The 19,920-nt window shown below is 44.4% G+C and overlaps 1 protein-coding gene across 1 annotated transcript in view; it reads left to right on the forward strand.

Annotated features, from left to right (window-relative positions):
* The window catches only part of LOC8036968 (solute carrier family 22 member 8), a 40,761-nt gene extending 21,489 nt beyond the window's left edge, over positions 1–19,272 (forward strand). Inside the window, exons 4-11 of the mRNA XM_042293881.1 lie at positions 3,066–3,220; positions 10,176–10,344; positions 11,089–11,224; positions 11,259–11,312; positions 12,234–12,310; positions 15,075–15,289; positions 17,556–17,737; positions 18,919–19,272. Of these exons, the coding sequence (XP_042149815.1) occupies positions 3,066–3,220; positions 10,176–10,344; positions 11,089–11,224; positions 11,259–11,312; positions 12,234–12,310; positions 15,075–15,289; positions 17,556–17,737; positions 18,919–19,200 (1,270 nt within the window). The 3' untranslated portion in view covers positions 19,201–19,272. The remainder of the gene's footprint in view (positions 1–3,065; positions 3,221–10,175; positions 10,345–11,088; positions 11,225–11,258; positions 11,313–12,233; positions 12,311–15,074; positions 15,290–17,555; positions 17,738–18,918) is intronic.
* The last annotated feature ends 648 nt before the right edge of the window (positions 19,273–19,920 follow it).

A 19,920-nucleotide genomic window follows, 5' to 3' on the forward strand; every position in this document is an offset into this window, starting at 1 on the left:
AACGTGCGTTTCCTCTAACAAATCACTCAGTCCGAAGAGACAATACTATACACCGCTAACAGCCGGAACTGGGGCCATCTCCAAAAATGAGAACGACATTGCCCTCCTACCGCGAACCACAAATGAATAACACAGCGACTTTCTCGTCAAGTCTCATTTTTGGAGATGGCCCCAGTTCCGGCTGTTAGCGGTGTATAGTATTGTCTCTTCGGACTGAGTGATTTGTTAGAGGAAACGCACCTTTGAAGGTCAAACCCTTTCTTTGTGTTCAGTAGTGATTTCACCTACGTTTACCGGGTGGCGGTGGTTATGCTAGAATGTGACCCTTTGTGTGATTGTCCCACGGCCGAGGTTAAGGGAGAGATAAGAGAAGGTTTACCCAAGTGTCATTATCCTCTTGTCATGTGTGTATTTTTTTTTTTGTAGAGACGGCGTTGGAGATGGGGTATATAAAGCGTGTTCGAAATAAACTTTGCAGATGAGTTTGAGACGTTGCCTCCTCTTTTACTACCTTCTGTTGTGTTCTCTTTTCTGCCCCAGTCTCAGGTTTACAATCATGTTCAACTCACACCAGCTCGCCTGCACTATGACTATTTTTTCATTAAAAAAAATCATTTCTTTGCTTAATGGGCCAGGGAAGGACCGCTCCTTTCTGTTCGTGACAACTCATGTATATATTGCGATTTTGCGATGAATCAACTCAGCTGTAAGTCAGCGCTGCGTATGTGTCGCTTCTTCGTCTGGCCCTTCACCTTTTGCGCTGTTTTTAATCCGGAAGTATGTACCAACTCGCCCAAGCCTCAACTTTAGCCGGTTATGAGAGTAAATAAATGAGATAATTTGCGTGCATTTCTACTGAGCGCAAGATGAGGACCCATTAGTGACTAATCACAAGCGCCACTCGTGTTTCCAACGAGCAGAACATCCGATCACAAATCTGGCTCGTGTTTCGGTTTCGGAGCATAGTTTGGGCACACTCGGGCATGCGGCAGTGCTACCACTATCGCTCTGCACACTTCAAGGCATTTTGTTGTCTGTTTCTAATTCTTTTTTTTTCTTATTTTTTATCTAGAGAGAAATGCGACATTGCTTCAACACCGCCTTGGGTATAGTAACGTGTTGCTGCAACTTCGTTACTTTTTTTTTTTAATTCGACAGTAACGAGCCGCATTTTCGTAATCTTACTTATAACAGAAATTCTATTACTTTTCCTGGAGTAACGAAATTACTTCCGGTTTACTTCACAGTTTTTTTACACTAAAATGTCATTGAACGAGTACAATCTAGCCATTTTTTTGTACTTTTCAAATTATGTGTTCTGATATTTTGAGTGTCATGTTCGTGTTGTGTTAATTTGCTCCAACTTTACTTGCACTTTCTGTAATAAACTTGAGGGAAGAATTTTGCACGTTTTTTTGTAAGTTGTTGTCTTATGTAAAAAGCAACTTAAAAGTAGCACCATTACTTTTTAAAAGTAATCGTAACTCTAACGAATTATTTTCTTCGTTGAGTTAACTGTAACGGTAACTTCGCAACTTTTTTCTAAACTTTTATCTAATGCATTACATTTTTAAAGGAACTTACCCAAGATTGCTCCAACCCGAATGTCCGCTTTAGCGAATGAACAAATCCGGTAACTTGTGTTTGAAAGTTACCAGCGCATCTACCCTTTCCGATCACGAGTTGTACCACCGCTCCAATGGTTCCCAAACTCTAATGAAAATCGCCAGTTTTCACAGAAACTACAGAGATATTTTTTGGGCACTGAAATGCTCCTTGCTTCCTCTTCTCCACCTTCCTGAATGTTTCTAATAGTACCATACAGTGAAAAACGACTGGGTGGATTCATCAGAGGGCCAGGAGCCGAGTTCTGTTGCCCCCGCCGCTCTCTCGTCTCTTCCTCATCTTCAGTTTCTGGGATTATAACTGGAATCACACTGATCACGTGAGATACGAACTCCGTCTCCACACGTCGGTCGCGAGTTCAAAACGCGAACTCGGTACCCGAAATCTTCCTTTTCTTTACCGTAATTGTTTTTTTTTTCCCCGATTCGCAGAGAAGGATATACCTTAACTGATGGTCAATATTACTGAACATTCCGAAAATTCTTGAGCAGTAAAAAGCATTGATAGAAATAATTATATTTTAATATAAATACATTGTTGTGAGCCCTGCGCTGATATAAGAATATTACGGTTCTTCGTTACGATTGGCAGAAACTCAAGATAATGCAAAAACGGTGACCCGATATGAAAAATTGTTCCTACAATCGAGAAAACAAAAGAAAAAAAGTTAGAGCGCAAAATTGTCTGCTGTTTGCGCTGGGGTTGCAGTGACGTCAAAAAGCCGAGCTGTGATTGGCTCTGATTAAAAGGGTAGTGGGTGGACCTCAAAGCTAACTGCCTTGAGGTCTACCCACTGTCCGCTCAGTCGGAGCCAAGCAGAGCTCGTCGTTCTGGCGTAACTGGAACCCCAGCTCAAAAACCAGACGAACTCGCGCTTCGCGTAGTCACTGACAGCTGAAGCAAAGCAGAGCGAGGCACATCATCTTTTCGCTTCTTGCTTCGTGATTGGTTCTTCGACGTCCCTATCGACCGAGGCCGCAATCTGATTGGCTGCGCAGCGATGGTGCTCGCCACGCCAAGTGGGATATTTTAATATTGAATTTCATCCGCCTGTAATCTTTCTGGCCTACATAAAGATTTCTAGAGTTGAGCGGTTGAAATATTCTTTTTTTTTTAAAGCTTTTTACCGAGCACAATTAAGAGAGGGTGGGAGGAGTAGTTCCAGTTTAAAAAATGAAAACAGCGCAAGAAGACGACGGACCGGATGAAGGAAGACACGGACCGAGCGACACGGAGAGCGCTCTGTCTGTGTCGTCCTTTATCCGGTCCGCCAACTTTTCGCGCTGTTTTCACCTTTTAAAGTATGTCGTACAAACGCGCCCAAGCTTTAACTTTAACGTTGCCCCTGAATCTTGCAAATGTTTAGCGTTCTTTTCCTTTTCTATTGGTATTCACGTATTTGACATTTCTAGCGCGACACTTCCCTTTGATTAACGCAGGATTGGAAGGAAGAAGACTCTTCAAATTCTGATTGTGATTTGCTCAAGCGCGAGCTTGGCGGGCACCTTGCTCACGGACCTGGTCGGATTCACGGTTCTCAGATGCCTCGCCGGCATGGGGGCCTACACAGTGTGCAGTACTGTCTACGTGCTCGGTAAGCCGAATCAAACCGTGTGTCCGTTACATCGGAACGCTTGAGTAAAGTAACTATTGATCATTACTGTTGCGGAGCGTATACTTTTACACCAATCCCGCTGGAGCGAGGGGGGGGTAGTGATGCGAGGGCTCGGAAAAAAACCGGAAATTTTGGAAAAAAAACTGTTTTTTCTGGTTTTTTCCCCGACATAGTATTAGGGAAAAAAACCGAAACCCAAGTTTTTGAAGTATTAACAAATCTATTAAGCAAATTTCTGCAGCGAACGTTATAATTGATATCGCTGACCTCATCGAAAGGGAAAATGGCCATCACGCTCCTCTGAATTGAGTTTTGCCGGCAGAGCAGGCGGAAACTTAATCACGCTATACTAAACATAATACATCTTTCAGCCCCTAAGAAAACAAAACAGCACGACGGCGGGGCAAGTGAGGAAACACAATCACCTCGGGTTGTCTGCCGCCTCGCCCCGTCGTTGCACCGTTTGCGTTGTCTAAAAACTATGCAGCAACCATCCCGAATGACCGTTGCTTTACTGTTCAGTGTGAACGCCTTATACGGAGGAGAAATGACAGTGCTGTCCGAGGCTTGTTGGTAGTGTGTACGGATGTGATGAAGCCGTGTTTCTAAGTCCTCTATGGCGTTTGTCTCGGTCAATAAATTAATATACGAGACTCTTAATTTACAGCCGGATCTCCACTACCGCACCAGCATGAACATAGCTTTAAATAACATAACAGCAGAGTGGCGAAATATAGTCGCATATGTCAACCATTGAAGAAATTAATTGCTTTATGTACTATCATGAAGGTAGTGCCATGTTTTAATGCCACGTTAAATAATCATATTCAAAGGGGAGTGAAGTTTAACAACATTGATGTATTTTGTCATGACCCTTTTCCCTTCTAAGGGTACAACTAGTTCTGCATTAAAGAGTAAAGGATCAAACTTCAAAACCAACATTGGATGAGGTAGATATGCACGCCTTGACTAGATATCTTTTGTAAATTAAGACGGATGTTCCAAAGCAGTGTGTTAGTTAGGGCTACTCTGACTCCACGCTTGAGTCATCTCCGTCGTGGTATTTCAGATCAGGGCTCCTGAGCTCGAGATTGGAGCGAACAAACACCAACTTCTGCACTCTGTGTCCTTTGAGTCGGTTCCTACTTTTGGTGTGGACACCGCTGAACTTCGACCAGTTTCGTTCGCACGCAGCGGAGGAGGGCGGGACTTGGAGAAGGCGACAAGCTATTGGTGCCAGGGGTTCAGAGGCACACAGCCCTTGCCACCACGTGGACGGTGGAATATGCTTCGCAGAGTCCTCCAATGCCTTCCTCGACCAAGCACCTGACTGGACCCGGTATTCGGCGAGATTTGACAACACTTTTCCCACATCGAGACACATCCGTTCTGCTGTCTCTGTGATGTAGTCCATTGCGTGGCATACCTCTTCGTCACTTAAGCACCGCCCTTTGAACTTCGGGTCGAGCAAATTTGCGGCAGCATGCGCTGGACGGCAAATAAAGTTGCATCGCTTTCGCAGGATTTCTGCTACTCTTTCCTTTTCGCCAGTTGTCAAGGCAGAGTTTGGAAGGGCCTCTTCGACTTGTCTTGTTACTTTGAACAGGATCTCATCGACGTCTGAGAGGACAGCAGTGTCTGACTCAGCCTCGGAAATAGCACGGGCAACTGGCTGCAACACGTGGAAGGTGCTTTGCACATCTCACCAAAAGTATCGTTGATCTTATTTCCCTGCTCACTTGAAGCTCCGCAGCGATCACAGTTTTCTGTAAAGCTTCTTTGTTCTTCAGTAAGCCTTCTAGTGACATCAAAATGCCCGCCCAGCGAGTTTCAGCTGGTAGTTTTAATGTGGTCTGGTTTCCAGCATAGCACTCTTCTTGCCTCCTAGCAAAGTGAGCCGCAACCACGTGAGAGTTTCTGACATACTTGATTACAGTCTTGGACCTCTTGCAAACTTCTTGCAATGTCACCAGTTTGAGCATGTCCGACAGCAACAAGTTTAGTCCATGAGCACAGCATCCAAGAGTAGTGATGCTAGGGTAGCGCAGACTGACGATTGTCCACGCGGCCTTCATATTGCTTGCATTGTCGGTAACAAGAGCGAAAACCTTGTCGGTTCCAATTTTCTCCACAACCTTCACAATCTCTCCCGCGATGTAGTCTCCTGTGTGCCTGTGATCTTCCGTCTCCACGGCGCTGTAGAAAATAGGCTTCGGTGTAGCCAACACAAAGTTCAAGATGCTCTCGCCCCGTACATTGGTCCAGCTGTCCGTGAGTACAGTGATGCACAGAGCGGCGTTGACTTTCTCTTCCACCTGCGTCATCACTCGGGCATACTCGGCCTCCAAGAGTCGTGCACCTAAAGAATGCCTGGAAGGCGGCACGAATGCGGGCCTGAGGAGCTTGAACGCTTCTTGCCAGTATCTGTTTTCCGTAACTGATAAAGGCGTTCCACTGGCATATATCGCTCGAGCCAGCGCCTCATCAAGCTTGCTTTGACACCCTTGCGTCATTCTGTCAACGAACGCTTCTATAGAAGTTCGCTGCTTGACATACCTGTCGGCCTCATTTTGAGAGCTTGTGCTTTCATTTTCCACAGGTGCACGCTCTGACCGTAAAACTTCCACAGATGGGCTCCTGGACCGACATGCCCCAGACTCTGATCTTGTCGGGTCGTCCGATGCTGCAGACCTGATGTCCGGGGGGCACTTCGAGCACCTTTCGATGTGCTGCCGCAAGCGAGTTGCGTTGGGAAATACGTATTTGGCACAGCAAAATCTGCACACCGCTGGCCCCTTACCACTGTTTAGCACGTCAAAGTTCCTCCAAACGTTGGAGCGCGGCCTCACCATAGCGAACAGCGCACAGTTTTCAGGGATCCACGGCGAAAGTCCATACCCGAGAACGATGCGCGCGAGGTTTCGGAAACGGCGCTGTTCAAGCTAAAGCGTTATAGCTGCCCTGGCTGACCTCTCCACGGCGCACAGCACACAGTTTTGACAGCTCCACGGTCCACGGCAAGTGTCCACACCAGAGTAAGATGCTCAGAACTTTCACTAAGGGGCTGGGAAAGCTAAAGTGATATGGCTCCTCCGACTGCCCGTCGAGAGCGCGAACGGCACCGGCGGGAACGAAGAACTGCGTGGGTGCTATCGGTTCTTGCCAGATGAGTAGTCAAAGCTCAGCTAAATTGACAAAAGTTGCCGTAAACGTTAAAAAAGGTGATATAATATAATAGTTCACCGTAAAATTGGCGGAAATATCTTGCGGTTGTTGACCTCTGTCGATATATTTCGAATCATTACTGAATTATAGCTGTTGAGAATATTTTTCGAATGTTTCCAAAATTTCCGGAAAAAAACTTGTTTTTTTCGTCGTTTTTTTCCGGCCTTCAAAATTTCCGGAAATTTTACATCTCTAGGGGGGAGACGCGGGAGAAGACCGCGGCCAATCGCAGCCGCTCACATCGCTGGTCCTGAGAGAAAACGAGAAACGGGCAACAGAAGAGCGGAGAAAGAAAGCAGACGATGGGTTAGGCGTGTTCGGCCTGCCGTGGTGACTTAAAGTTATTTGAGCGACCGTCAACATTCATTAAGTTCTCTCAACCGGGTGCCCCAAGTAGCGGCCAGTCTCTTTAAACCTACCGCCCAAAACTCAGTTTCTGAACCTATCACTCTAGGATTTTGTGCACCGTTGCCCACAGATGGTGCATTGTTTCGTAAAATTTGCAAAGAGCGAACTTACCTGAGGAAATAGTTATAAAAGAAAAAGGCTTAGCTCCCATGGAATCGCAACGAAGCCACCGGTCTTCAAACAATACGGCGCCGTTTCGCACGGGAGACAAGAGATGGCGCAAGCGGTCGCGGCGCCAACTGCCGCCAACGAACAAGCATACGGCGCCGAGAGCCGGCGTCTTTAACAGACAATCTTTTCGACTCAAAAGCGGCGCGAGATTTTTTTATATCAGTTGCCAATGCATTATTTTATCATCCTTACTAATAACACTCATTGAATGGACATATAATCGATTAAAAAATGGTTTGTCGGGTTATTTTAACAGATTTTTTCGTGGTACTTATGGCGTCTGCTTTGCAGTTCCTTGTTGTTACCCCGCCTCTTTTTGTTTCTGTGACTGTCGCCGCCTGTGGAACACGCGCGAGTGGAAAAGATCGTCTGCTAAAGACTCCGGCTCTCGGCGCCGTATGTTCGTTCGTCTGCAGCAGTTGGGCTCGCGACCGCTTGCGCCATCTCTTGTATCCAGTGCGAAACGGCGCCCGCCGTATTGTGTGAAGACCGGTGGCTTCGCTGCGACTTCATAGGAGCTAAGCCTTTTTTTTTTGTTTACCTTTTTCTCAGCTAAATTCGCTCTTTGCAAATTTTACAAAAAAAAAAAAAAAAAAAAAGAAATGCATTATTTGTGGGCAACGCTGCCCAAAATCGTAGCGAGATGGGTTATGAAAACGAATTTTACGGTCGGTTTAAACAGTCTGGCCACTACTTGGGACACCCGGTACAATGTGCAATGGCCGTGCTTTCCAGTCAATGTAGGTTGCAGGTTATGTTTTCCTGCTACGTTGTGTATATTAAGGCATCGCCAGCAATATGGGCCCACCAGAACCGCCCACTGGTACCACCGATGCCGTTCCAAAGCTGACAGACTGCATGGGACTTCTTTCCTTTAGATTATTATATTGACTATAGGCTTGGGAGAACCAATTTCTGCAGTTCACGGGTGTAGTTCGGCGAATGACGATGCCGAAGTGCGTGCAGTCCTAAAGAAAAAAAAAAAAAAAAATGCCTGCGTTTTGACACTTTGAGCATGATGTTTCACGTGTTGTCATTCTCAATGTCGCAACGCAGATGTTTAGATTTTTTTCAGGTTTAAATAGGTTTTAGTTTCATCATGAACTCCTCCCATAAACTGCAGCAATCGGCTGTCCCAAGTGCATTGCAGGAAAGTAGACATACCGCACAGTTACTGACGGTGAGCGCGTAAACGCGAGCATATTTAAACTACCGCTGAATCGACAACCCACAAAGATCTATCTGTGTCATTTATTTGTCACAAACAAGTCAAAGCAAAACGTTTAAAACATTGCCGACGCTAAAGGCACGTACCCATACTGTGGAAGTTTGCTTTCTAAAGAGTTGATCATTTGGTGTCTTTTTTTCCCCTCTTTACGTAAAACGTGTATTAATCTAGAATTTCACGAGAAAGAAAAAGAGACAATCATTTAAAAAAAATGTACTACAAAAGGTGTAACTGAAAGGCCTAGCGTGCTAAATTTCGTGGATTTACGTCTTACCAGATTTAGCGGGGAATTATATCCCCGCGACGTTTAACAGAGAAATTTAATTTGTTAAGAAATTTACACCACTTCGGCTTTACCGCTGTAATTTATTCGGGGAAAGCTAAACGTGCGTCGCTAAATTTCGCCAAATTCTGCCTAATTTAGCCTGACTCTTAAGCTCAGAATAGCTCAGAAATTATCACCGAACTCAACTCAAAACACAATGCATACCTGTATTATGCGTAGGTGTAAGGTCAATGCATATCATTTGTTTTTAATGCGGTTTATTTATTTGGTTGTTTGGACCGCGTGCTCACGAAAACTTTGTTAAAGGCTGCACACATAATGCTTCCAAACACCATTCGGGAGTTAAAAAAATATAATAAATTTATATTAAATAATTAATTAAATTGAAACATGGCGCGGAGGTGTCTTTAGGTGATGCATTTTTTTTCTACTCAAACTTTATAAGCGTAAAGCTAACAGAAAAACAAATGAAGCGGAAGATTCTTTTTTTTTTTTTCTTCTTATGCGCACGGGAGGAAAACGCTAGAAACCGTCTTTTTGACGCTATTAGTGTAATGGATAGTACCCCACACGCTCGAATCTGCTGGATCCACTTTCTGGTGTTCATTTCTGAACAGCTTTTACGTTTTTTGCTTGATGTTGTGCCATATGTGAGTAGCTGCGTTAACCAGACGGTTTTTATTGTTTTCCTCCCTGTGCATAATAATAAAAAAAATATTTCTTAGGCTTCAATAGTCTTCCTGTAATCTACACTCACTAAATTTGAGTACTATAAATGCCGCCCTCCAAGGACACCCTTGTAAAAAGTTTCATTGCATTCCCTTAGTTGATTTTTATACGTATTTGTTTTTACGCCCGAATACCGCTCAAAACACCCTGTGTATTAGCGTTTGCCAGAAATCACACCTCAAAAGGCTAGTCTGGCCACGCTGAGTTGACAAATATTTTTATTTGGTCCCCATTATAGCAACCATGGGCTCGCATTAGCAAGGTTGCGACGATATGGGCACGCCAGCGGAAAGATGGCGCGGTCCAAGTGCCGTACGCGCACTTGCAAACGTCTATACGGGTAGAAACGAGGGAAAAAAAAGAGATGATCGCGTGTATGAACGTGAGAGCACAAAGCTTTGTTTGGAATGATTAAGTGAGTAGATGCAAAGCCTTTGCCTCTACTTACCATTCCAAAAGGAAAACACCGAGCGTCGGATGCCGGCGTTCAGCGTTCGAACGCGTTCGAACAGAGAGCAGAGACGAAGGCAGCTATGCGGAGAGAAAGTCGTCTGCTCCTTGCTCACGGGTTGTGGTGACGTCAGAACGGTACCGAATTCTAATTGGCTCTGATTTAAGGAGAGTAGCTAGGCCTCAAAGCAAGCCGCCTTGAGGTCTACCCACTGTCCTTGATTCAGAACCAATCAGAGCTCGGCGTTCTGAGTCACCACAACCCCTGACAAAAGAAGGGGACGAACTTGCCCTCCGCATAGCTTTTCGTCTGCCCACTTAAGCATTCCAAACAGAGCTTTGTGCTCTGACGTCCCTACGCTCTTTCGTCTCCTCTTTCTCTCCCGGTTCCTACCCGTATTCCGGTTGGTTTATTTCTTAGCCTTTGTTTCTCGCAGTTGTCGAATACACGGTGTCGAGGAAGCGAACTTTCATCGCTTTCACGTGGGCTTCGACGTGGACGGTGATAGGCTCGCTGTACCCCTGGTATGCCTACTTCCTCCAGAGCTGGAGGGGTCTGCTCGTCACCAACGGATGCGTCGACCTCCTGCTGCTGCTCACATTGTGGTACGGCTGATTTTGAAAGGGAGTAACGTTTATAGATGTTTAAAACGTATAGACGCCTCGAAAACGAGGACCGGGACAATGTAAGACAACATTGATGGCTTCAGCATGCTGTCATGCCACGACGTTGCGTGCAAGAGGTGTCTTCAAATTTGGTCAGCTTGAGATAGCCGAGGACGGATGGCGATACGCCTCAGCTATCTCAAGCTATCTAAATGGGAAGCCTTGATGATGTGCTGCATGATGCAATTTAACCGCGCCTACTTTCTTGATCTCTACCTTTTCTACAATGACAAGAAATGTTTGAGCGACAATTCAGAAGTCATGTTTTTGTCCGCAGCTTAAACAAGCATCTAATCAATTTCGTAGCACCTCCATTACCGATAAATTGCAATGAATCATGGCAGAAAAATATTTACTTATATTTTGTTATTGGTATCAAAGTTAGTTCAAGTGCAGTACCATGACCTGAAAAAAAAAAAAAAAGATATTCAGAAGCCCGAATGCTTCTGAATGCCATCTTTTGGCATTCAGAACCGACAAGGACGGCGAAGAACGAATCACTGAATGCAATCAGTGATTCGTTCTTCGACTTTCTTGCCGGCTAATAACCCAATCTCAATTGCTGCTGAGCTCCAATAAAATACCCGGAAGTCGGCGCGGCCTTTTAAACTGCAAGTGATTATTAATATTTTTCACATTGAGTGACATTGACATTAAAAAAAAGAGAAAGATGCTTTTTTTCAGCTGGGTTCCGGAGTCCTCAAGTTGGCTGATGTCTGCGGGTCGCACCAAGGAAGCGCTCGACACGCTCGAGAAGGTGGCCCGCTTGAACGGAAGTGCGACAACACGACGAGAACTTCAAGTGCTCTTAAGTGTAAGTGCAGACCAACCGCCGCCCTAACAAGACCACGTAGCCAAATACTCCTATCATACAAATCCCACTAACAAAATTAGATAAAAAAAATATCGTTTTTTATTTGTTGTTATGCGCTGAGCATCTTAGGGTATCTCCGCGGCCAATGAGATTGTGACATCAGTCAATAAGAACACCCAAGAAAGAATTACGAAGCAAATATTGTGAATATGACCGGTCACACTTCGCGTTCTTTGAACGTATGTGACAATTTGAATCTGCTTATTTTGACCAGTTTCGTAGTAAAGGCAGTTTTCCTTTTGTATTCTAAAATAAAAATAAAGATTTTTCGTTGTTTGGTGAAGTAGACCAATGGAAATTTTTTCATCCTGCCAATATAGAAGAAGGGCTTGTAATAAAGGAAAATTCATTGGTGGATCCTTATGGAATCTCATAGCAACACCCTTGGGAAACACCACACCGTCCCCCCTTGGGACACGCTAAAGTTGACCTCTTCACTATTCTGTCCTGGCTTTCGTTTTTGCTTCCTCTATATTTTGCTGCTCCTTTTTGGCTTCATTATGGAGTCAGCGTTAGCGTTTCTCAAAAGCGGACGTGTGTGGCGTTTTCCAAGGGTCATGCTTACGCACTCCCCAAAGATCCACCGATGAATCTTCCTTTACTTTGTTTGCGGTCTACTTGAACCAGCGCTAGTACTTGGCTCATACTCCACTTTGTAACACAAACCAAGCCATACCCGCCCCGCAAACACGCAAGTTCAGAGTCTTCAGACTCGCCCCGGCATCCGCGCGCGGATTGGCTTCCGCCCCGTGACGTCGTCTCCCTCTCGCCTTTGTCCTTCGCTACTCTCCTCCTCTCTTTGCGGCGTGCTTCCCTTTCGACTACTTGCGTCCACAGACGGACGCCGTCAGCATCTCGCTGTCGTGTAAGCACTACTGCTAATGTATTAAAAAAAATTGTGCAGGACAGCATCTGTGGAAAAGTTGGCTCATCCAGCGGTGTCAAGAAACTCCAGTCTTTCTCCGAGACGACAGTGGCCATTTGGAAAATGCCTCGGATTCGAAAATTCACCTTGCTGATCTACGCGGCGTGGTAAGGTTACTTTGTGTCCTTGTTCTCCTTCTTACGCGAAGGCGTTCAAATAAGAATGTGCTATGCCCCTTTCCATGTTCGATATTAACTTCCTCAATGCTTCTCCTACTTAACTGTTTACCGCGCCTTCGAGTGTGACCTTTTGATTTCCGTCCGATGGCCTCGTTGATGTGTCACGGTGTTGCCTGCCCCCGGTCCTGGTGGGCACCGCAGAGGAGGTGGAAGATGGTTGTTCTGCTGCACGTCGCTCTGTGACTTGACAGTCCCCGGAAATTTCTGCAGCTAGGAGTTGGGATAATGCCGCCGCCGACGACGGCGACACTCGCGTTCTATTGTCCCTTTTTGCCGGAACTTCTACGACTGACCGCCAGAATCGCGACATCCCACACCATGGCAAGACGTCGTTTGTTGCCACTTTCGGGCAACATTCATTGGCTGGGTGGTATAGGGCGCTATACACACAAGTCGAAGTAGCGTTCTAGATACCGTATATCCATGAGGCGTATAACGGCTGCTGTTTACCACTCAACTTGACTTTTTAGGATAGTGCGAAGCTAAGCTAAAAATGCATTATTAAAAATAAAATAATAATAACTGCATCTGCACCGCCGTTGATTTATCGAGGGTAAACATAAATCGAGTACTTTGCTTCAACCATTAAAACGAAAGTGTTGAAGTTTCTGATAGTGTCACTCGAGGATATTGTCGACAGGTGTCTATCTGCGCTCTAAAGAAGTATGAGTTCACTTTCCAGAAGAACGCGAAGACAGCCAATTGCGGCGAGTAATACAAGAATTCTAGTAATGAAATGACAATGTTCAGAATACAATTGGACCCAATAATTGCGATCTGCGTGGTGACAATGATCAAGTGAATCGTCATGCGCACTGTTACTAATAACATCAGCTTTCTTTTTTTGTTTCGTTTACTCGTATGGCTAGCTTTTTATTCTTCATTCAAAGATTGACCGCCGGGCCCGAGGGCGTTAAAGCAAGAGGCTGCAAATAATATCAATCAATCCATCAATCAATAAGTGTTTATTAAAATGTTGAAGAACAACCAATTTGTCTTAGTGCTGGCACCCTTAAAGAAAAAAAAAAACGAGCCAAAACACAGATACAAGCACACACACAGACGAGTGCAGAAGAAGAACGTAGTTCACCAGTCTGAGAATAAAAATATTAGCCAGTACGAAAGACACTCAAATTAACAAAGGAAATCAAAAGCACAAAAGAGAGACATCCTCAAGTGTGAGAGCAAAAAGCAAATACTTGGATATCGTACTGAAAATATCAACGCTTCGACTGACGAGCCCTTTTCTTGCAAGAAGTTTCGAACAGCGTTTCCGAACTTGCTCCCTTATGAGTTAAAAATTGTATCAGAGTAGCGGTTATAACATTCAGCCGATCTTTGGATCGGGTTTATCTGGCTAAAATGTCGAGCTATATAAAAAGATGATGGGAGCCGTGTAGGCACACGGGGAATCATAAGGCTCACATCGGACCGAATATAATAATAATAATAATAAAAATAATAAAACATGTTTACGTTAGGACACAATACACGTACACTTGTGACAGCCGGTTCCACTCTACAACAGTTTTAGTGAACAGAAAATAAGAATTGGAACACATGTTTGTCCTAGCGTGGTACACTCCTAATAAAAAAAGAAAAGAAAACGTGGTTACTTTTTGTAGAACCATAATACGGTTCCTTTAAGTAGATCTCACTGTTAATTACAGTTTCATTTTTTTCAATATTCATTGAAATGGTACAAAGGCGTCTGATACGCATAATCTACGCATTTTAACAGGAGGCTCTATTTCGAGTATGATTTTGTAGTTAAAGTTTTAAAACCTCAGAACCTTAATTGACCGCAGGCATTACCTAGATGTGGTACTTTTACAGAAACTCATACAAGGTCGTTTCGATGTACTTGATCTCTTAAGTGGTACAAGCTTATGTGTGCCAGCTAAACATACGTGTCTCTGCGATACGTTTTATCCTGACAAGCAGATTGAAGGGTCACCAATGCATAGAATTTAACTTTTTTTGTAATAGCCTTGCGCAGCATGATTTCTTTTCCATGCCTTATTTTACTTTGAATACCGAGTTGTGTCCGTAATTTGTTTTACTATGACTGATGTGCCACTCCTGTATGTCTTTGCATGTTCAATTCAATGTGACTTTTATGTGCACCAATATCAAACCTTCGCGCTGTTTTGGGCACGAATAAATACCAATACCAATAGCATAAAAAATAATCCCATTTTCTTTCGGCAAGTTTAGTTTAATGTTTCTGCCAGTACAGATATCTTTTCGGTCATACCTTGCAAGAATTAACCTAGCAGCCCTATTTTGAATTGTTTCAAGTTTGAAAATCAAGGTTATTTTAGCAGGATCAGACCACTCATATGTATTTTTCGAAATTCTCTAGGAGTTTTTCTGTATTGTTCGCCGTGATTGGCTGTTTTTACGATTTGTAGGCAAATAAATTCATGGATGTGTTTTAGTGTGTATGGAATAAGGTATTGACCAGATACTCCAACGATATCTAATCAGAATGCACAGCACTTGAGGTGACTTTAGATGGCATAAACTCCAGGCGGTGAAACCTATTTTAGTGATCTTTGAAAATACAGGGATCACTTCCTTTTCTTTTAAACGTTCCTCGAAAATAAAACACATTTTTAGTCAGTGAAATACCCTGTAATTCTCTGGCGTCTAAGGCATACATGTTCCATCTTTTTCTTTCATGTTTCAGGTTTGCTATCAGTCTCTGCTACAATGGCGGCACTTTGGAGTTGGGCAGGCTGGGCCTCAACATTTACTCCACTTACTCCACCGCCATCGCATTTGAGCTCCCCGTGAACGTTCTTTGCATCCTGACGCTGGACAACTTGGGACGCCGGTGGCCCAATGTGGCCTTCATGTTGCTCGGAGGCGTCGCGTGCTTGGTGGTGGCTCTCGTGCGCACAGGTATTCACCATAGCCTCCTCCATACTGACAAAGCCTGGCAGATCGCCACGACACGCGGCCGCCGAAAGCGAAAAGGTAAAGCGGCAGCCAACGGATGAGAGGAGATTCATGTAACGGGCGCCCTGCTGCGGCGAGACGCCGAAACACACTTCTCCCATGCGATGGAATGTCCGCTTGTGCTCCTCGCGTTTCTGGCTCTACCGCTTTTTTTTTCTTTCGTCAATTTTGAAAAACAAATATTTTGGGCCCTTGCCGCTGAAAAAGCTGTGCGCTGACGTTCAGGTTCCTTGAGAAATGCTCTGTGCTATCAGATCGTCGCACTTCACGTCTGCGACCGGGCACCCCATGGCTCCGTCATCAAACTGCCAGGCTTTGGGAGTATAGAGGCGGCTATGTATTCACATACCAGGCTTTATTCTAAGGTAGTGCGACAGTTCGTTGACACTCTGCTACGGGCACCGTAAACACACAGAGCGTGGCTTATTCTGCCCTCGCACCCATGCTTCGTGATTCGTCTTTCAGCGCTCCTATCCGCTAATGCAGCAAGCTGACTGTCTGCGTAGCGATAACAGAAGGTTCCGAACTCGCCACGTCCTCCCCCCCCCCCACACAGACACACACACACACACACGGAGCTTTTTTTTTTGTGACAGTCGATTTTTTTATGGTGTCAGAAGAAATCAATACTTTGCTACAGCGGCACGTATAGCTTTAATAAAAAAAGAAATACAACGCAACTGCTCGAAACGGAAATCGAAGCTAGACTGGGGAGCAAGGAGAAATATAGGAAAGGAGAGTTTTGCCGGAAGTCACGTGACTGTGCAACTTTTTTTAATCAGCGTATTTGCAGCTTTGTAGAAGCCACAAAAGTGGGTATCTCTCATATATATATATATATATATATATATTTTTTTTTTTTAATATTAAGTGCGTCCTTTTGATGATTCCCGACCCGACTTGGATTATATATAGTGGTTGTGTCTGAACCATGAAGGAACGGCCAATTGTGTTCTGGGAGGTTGGGCTCTCATGTCATGTACAAATAAAAACCTTGGCGAGCATAAATACCCTGGCAGTGTTCCTTTAAGCTGTCAGTCACCTTAGACCTTGCTTATAGTGACTACTATAGACCAGGTCTATAGTTACCTGGTATATACTGCCCAGGCCTGGGCACCTCCTCCCCTCCTAATGGGGGGAAGGAGGGGATTAAGGCTGAGCAGAAATCAGAAATACCCCGAAAAAGTATTCCGCAATACAAATACTGCGACACATGTACTACAAGTCCAAAATACAAATACTGAGATAGATTTGTCTTTTATATGTAACGAAATATCTCTAAAATGCAATCTTTTAAGGGGGGGGGGAACGCTCCCCCCCCCCCAAAAAAAAAAATAAAAAACACGACAGAAGGGTATTTTCGATAAGAGACGCATAGACTCTTTACCAAATGGTGGTGGGCAGGGAAGGGTGCAGTTCGTGGCGATTGCAAATGGTACAGCTTGTGTTCCTCCCTTTGTGTTAGTTTAATGCACCTCCCCTTACCTCGAACTCTTTATCTATTCACAGCTACCACCCCGATTGCCGCTAAAATAGTAAAATCGCCCCCAGTGAACAACATAAGTATACTGGAAGCCCACGACAGCTTGCCATGCTTGATAAATGACGTCTTCCCAAAATTCCCTGTTCTGAGTGAGGGTGCGTTTCAAACGGTCGTCTTCCCTGCCACAAGTTATTTGATGTCCATCATCGGTGATTTACTTCTCGTCACTCGCTTCTTCGCAGCTCTCACTCTGCTAAAGTGTAATGAGTCGAGCGCCTTGAGGGAGAAGCTTGTTGTGCTATCCTTTCTGGTGACCTTTCCGGAAACCAGCTTTATTTGTTATTTTTTAAATTCGTCAATTTCATTGATTCTTTGTGATATCAGCCAGGCTTTCCCCAAGTAAAGAGGGTTATGGGTCGGGTTCACATTATAACGTTTCGGACCCCTCTTGTTTAAAAGCTGGTTCCCGTTTGTCCTTAAAAAAAACGGATGGTTAATTTTTGACAATGAATGCAACAAGATGCAAGCCTGGCAAAGTATTGACATACAAGCTATACATCGTAAATGTAAATCATTACTAAGATACGAATACATTTCTCAAATGTATTTCTCTACAAAGATACAAATACTCCTATGTATCTTTAAGATACTATCGCGATACATTTGTATCACGATACTGCCTAGCCCTGGAGGCGACTACAGCCCAGCCGTCTCCATCCGTCTCAGATTCCGAGCTTGCTGTCTTGGTGATGGCCGTGGTGTCCATCATGTCGTTCAGCGGGGGATACACGGTCACGTACCAGCTGGCGGGAGAGCTCTTCCCAACGGTGATCCGCGGCCGTGCCATTCTGATTCAGAGGTTCATCGGGGACGTCGGCGGCCTACTGGGCACACGGGTGGCTTCCTTGGTACACGCACACTTTTCCTTCTTTCTTCGACCGACCTTTGTTGTCGTGGATACGGTCTGTTGCTAATGGGTGTCTTTGAATTTTTGAGTATAAAAGGCCGCGAAACATGTCAACAAGATCATGATTACTCAATCGCGCGTGATTCATTGCATCTGTATTTGCCTCCTTTGTGCATCTGAGAACTGAAGATGGTGCTTGCTACTTGTAAACTTGTTACTCGTATAAATATGTCCCTAGGAGGCTGCTAAGCTCGCAAGCATCCTAAGAGTGCTGTTTTAACATATTTAGGTTCTAAAACCCTAAGGCAAAGGGCGGCGGAGAAAAGCTTACTGGAGAAAAACTCATCGCAAAACCTTCCGATGCGGAGAAAAGCACACCGTCTTTTTGACGGATGCGGAGAAAAGCTCACCTGAGAATCTGTGAACAGAGCATTGGCATGCCACACGTGAGTGTGGTCAATCTGCATTTCCCTAACAAATAATATACTTTTAAACATACCTTAATTATAAAAAAATGGATGCAGCATAGCCGAGGGAAAATATAACCTGTGTTGTAAGCTCCAGCTTGAGTAGTTCCTTCGTTATTTGTTATATGTTAAGTTACCTTTCATGTACTAATAGGGGATTCTACATTTTCAAAACCACCGTTCGACATTTAAGAACCTACGCTTTCAATACTCTAAGCTGTTCCAATAAACAACTAAATAAAATTGGTATTGCCTGGATCTCAACTATGTCACAATTGAATATGGCAAAACTCACGTTGAAACGTTCTACATAAATGTGGAACGAGGGCTGCAGCAAAGCTCCTTGCTTTAAAATGTATATCACCAGCATTGGACACGCCTGTAAATCTAATTCTACTACTGCTCCTAAATTGTTCAACCCGGTCCAAGAATACAGGAACAAATGAGTCACTTTATGAAATAAACATTAAATGGATAAAGACCACCTGTCATAAAAAAAATTTAATTTCAAGTGAGCTTTTCCTTAGGCCTGTCTAAAGACTGGTGAGCTTTTCTCCGTGCCCGCACGAAAGTAGGCGAGCTTTTTTCCTGTGAGCCTATCTTCGGTGAGCTTTTCTCCTGAATTCTCAGGCCAACACCATTAAAAAAACAGCAAAGTACGAAGCTTGAGGCACTGAGTCGTTAAAACTCGTATGCTTACTTTCTTTTCTTTCAGGCCGAAAGCGACAAGTACATTCCCATGCTGGTGATGGGTGTCGTGGCGTTGACTGCCTCCTTTATACTGTTCTTTTTACCGGACACGGTGAACGAGGCACTACCACAAACGTTGGAAGACGGCGACAACGTTGGCCGGGGCCAGGGACTCTGTTTTTGCCCTGTTTTTGCTTCAAAACCGGCGTCGCCAAAGAAGCGGCCGGAGGTCGAGGCATACGTGACAACTACGCGTGAAACCAACACAGTGTTCACAAAGAAAGTGAACACTAGTGTAGCGATATAGCAATTCGATCTGTCACAGACGGGCGATAAAAGTGAATCTATTAATAAAATTTAGCTTGTCGGTTTTTTTCAATATGACGGCTGCCTGAAATAATAGGAGACAACTTTTGGGGAGAGGCACTTGACTGATTTTTGAGGGACTTGGTTGCATTCGAGACATATCCTGTTTGATTAGCAACTCTGCACAATACACCTGGTGATCATGCAACTGCTACGTGATCATGATCTCAGACCGCAAATTTGAGGCACTCGGAATCTCGGATAATGTTGTTTAAGACTTTAAAGGTACTGCGACTATCAAATGAGGTTTAGATATCGCTAATTCAATATGAATAAATTGAAATTTCAAGTCAGTTTTTTTTCTGAGTCACAAAAATAAACCGACTTCGGGGGTGCGTTTATTGAATGCACGGTGACATGTTATAACGTCCATAAAAGTCGCGTTAGTTTAGTGTTATTAATTAAATATATGCTAGCTTTGTATAACGTAAGCAACTCAGCGTCAACTTTCCCGCGAGGCACTCAGGAGAGCCAATCACAGAGGTTCCCGTCCACTTAACGTTTTCACCGGCACTTTGACAAACCACCAGGGCCGCGACAATCGACAAGATACACCGGTTCTCGTGACACTATGTTGCCGCTCGGAAACCACTTTTGATGCATGGATGGCATAGGACGTGAAACACACAGGTTAAACAAACCATTCAAAGACACGTTCCAA

This window comes from Ixodes scapularis, unplaced genomic scaffold, assembly GCF_016920785.2.
Source record: "Ixodes scapularis isolate PalLabHiFi unplaced genomic scaffold, ASM1692078v2 PGA_scaffold5__190_contigs__length_132052651, whole genome shotgun sequence".
Classification (NCBI taxonomy): domain Eukaryota; kingdom Metazoa; phylum Arthropoda; class Arachnida; order Ixodida; family Ixodidae; genus Ixodes; species Ixodes scapularis.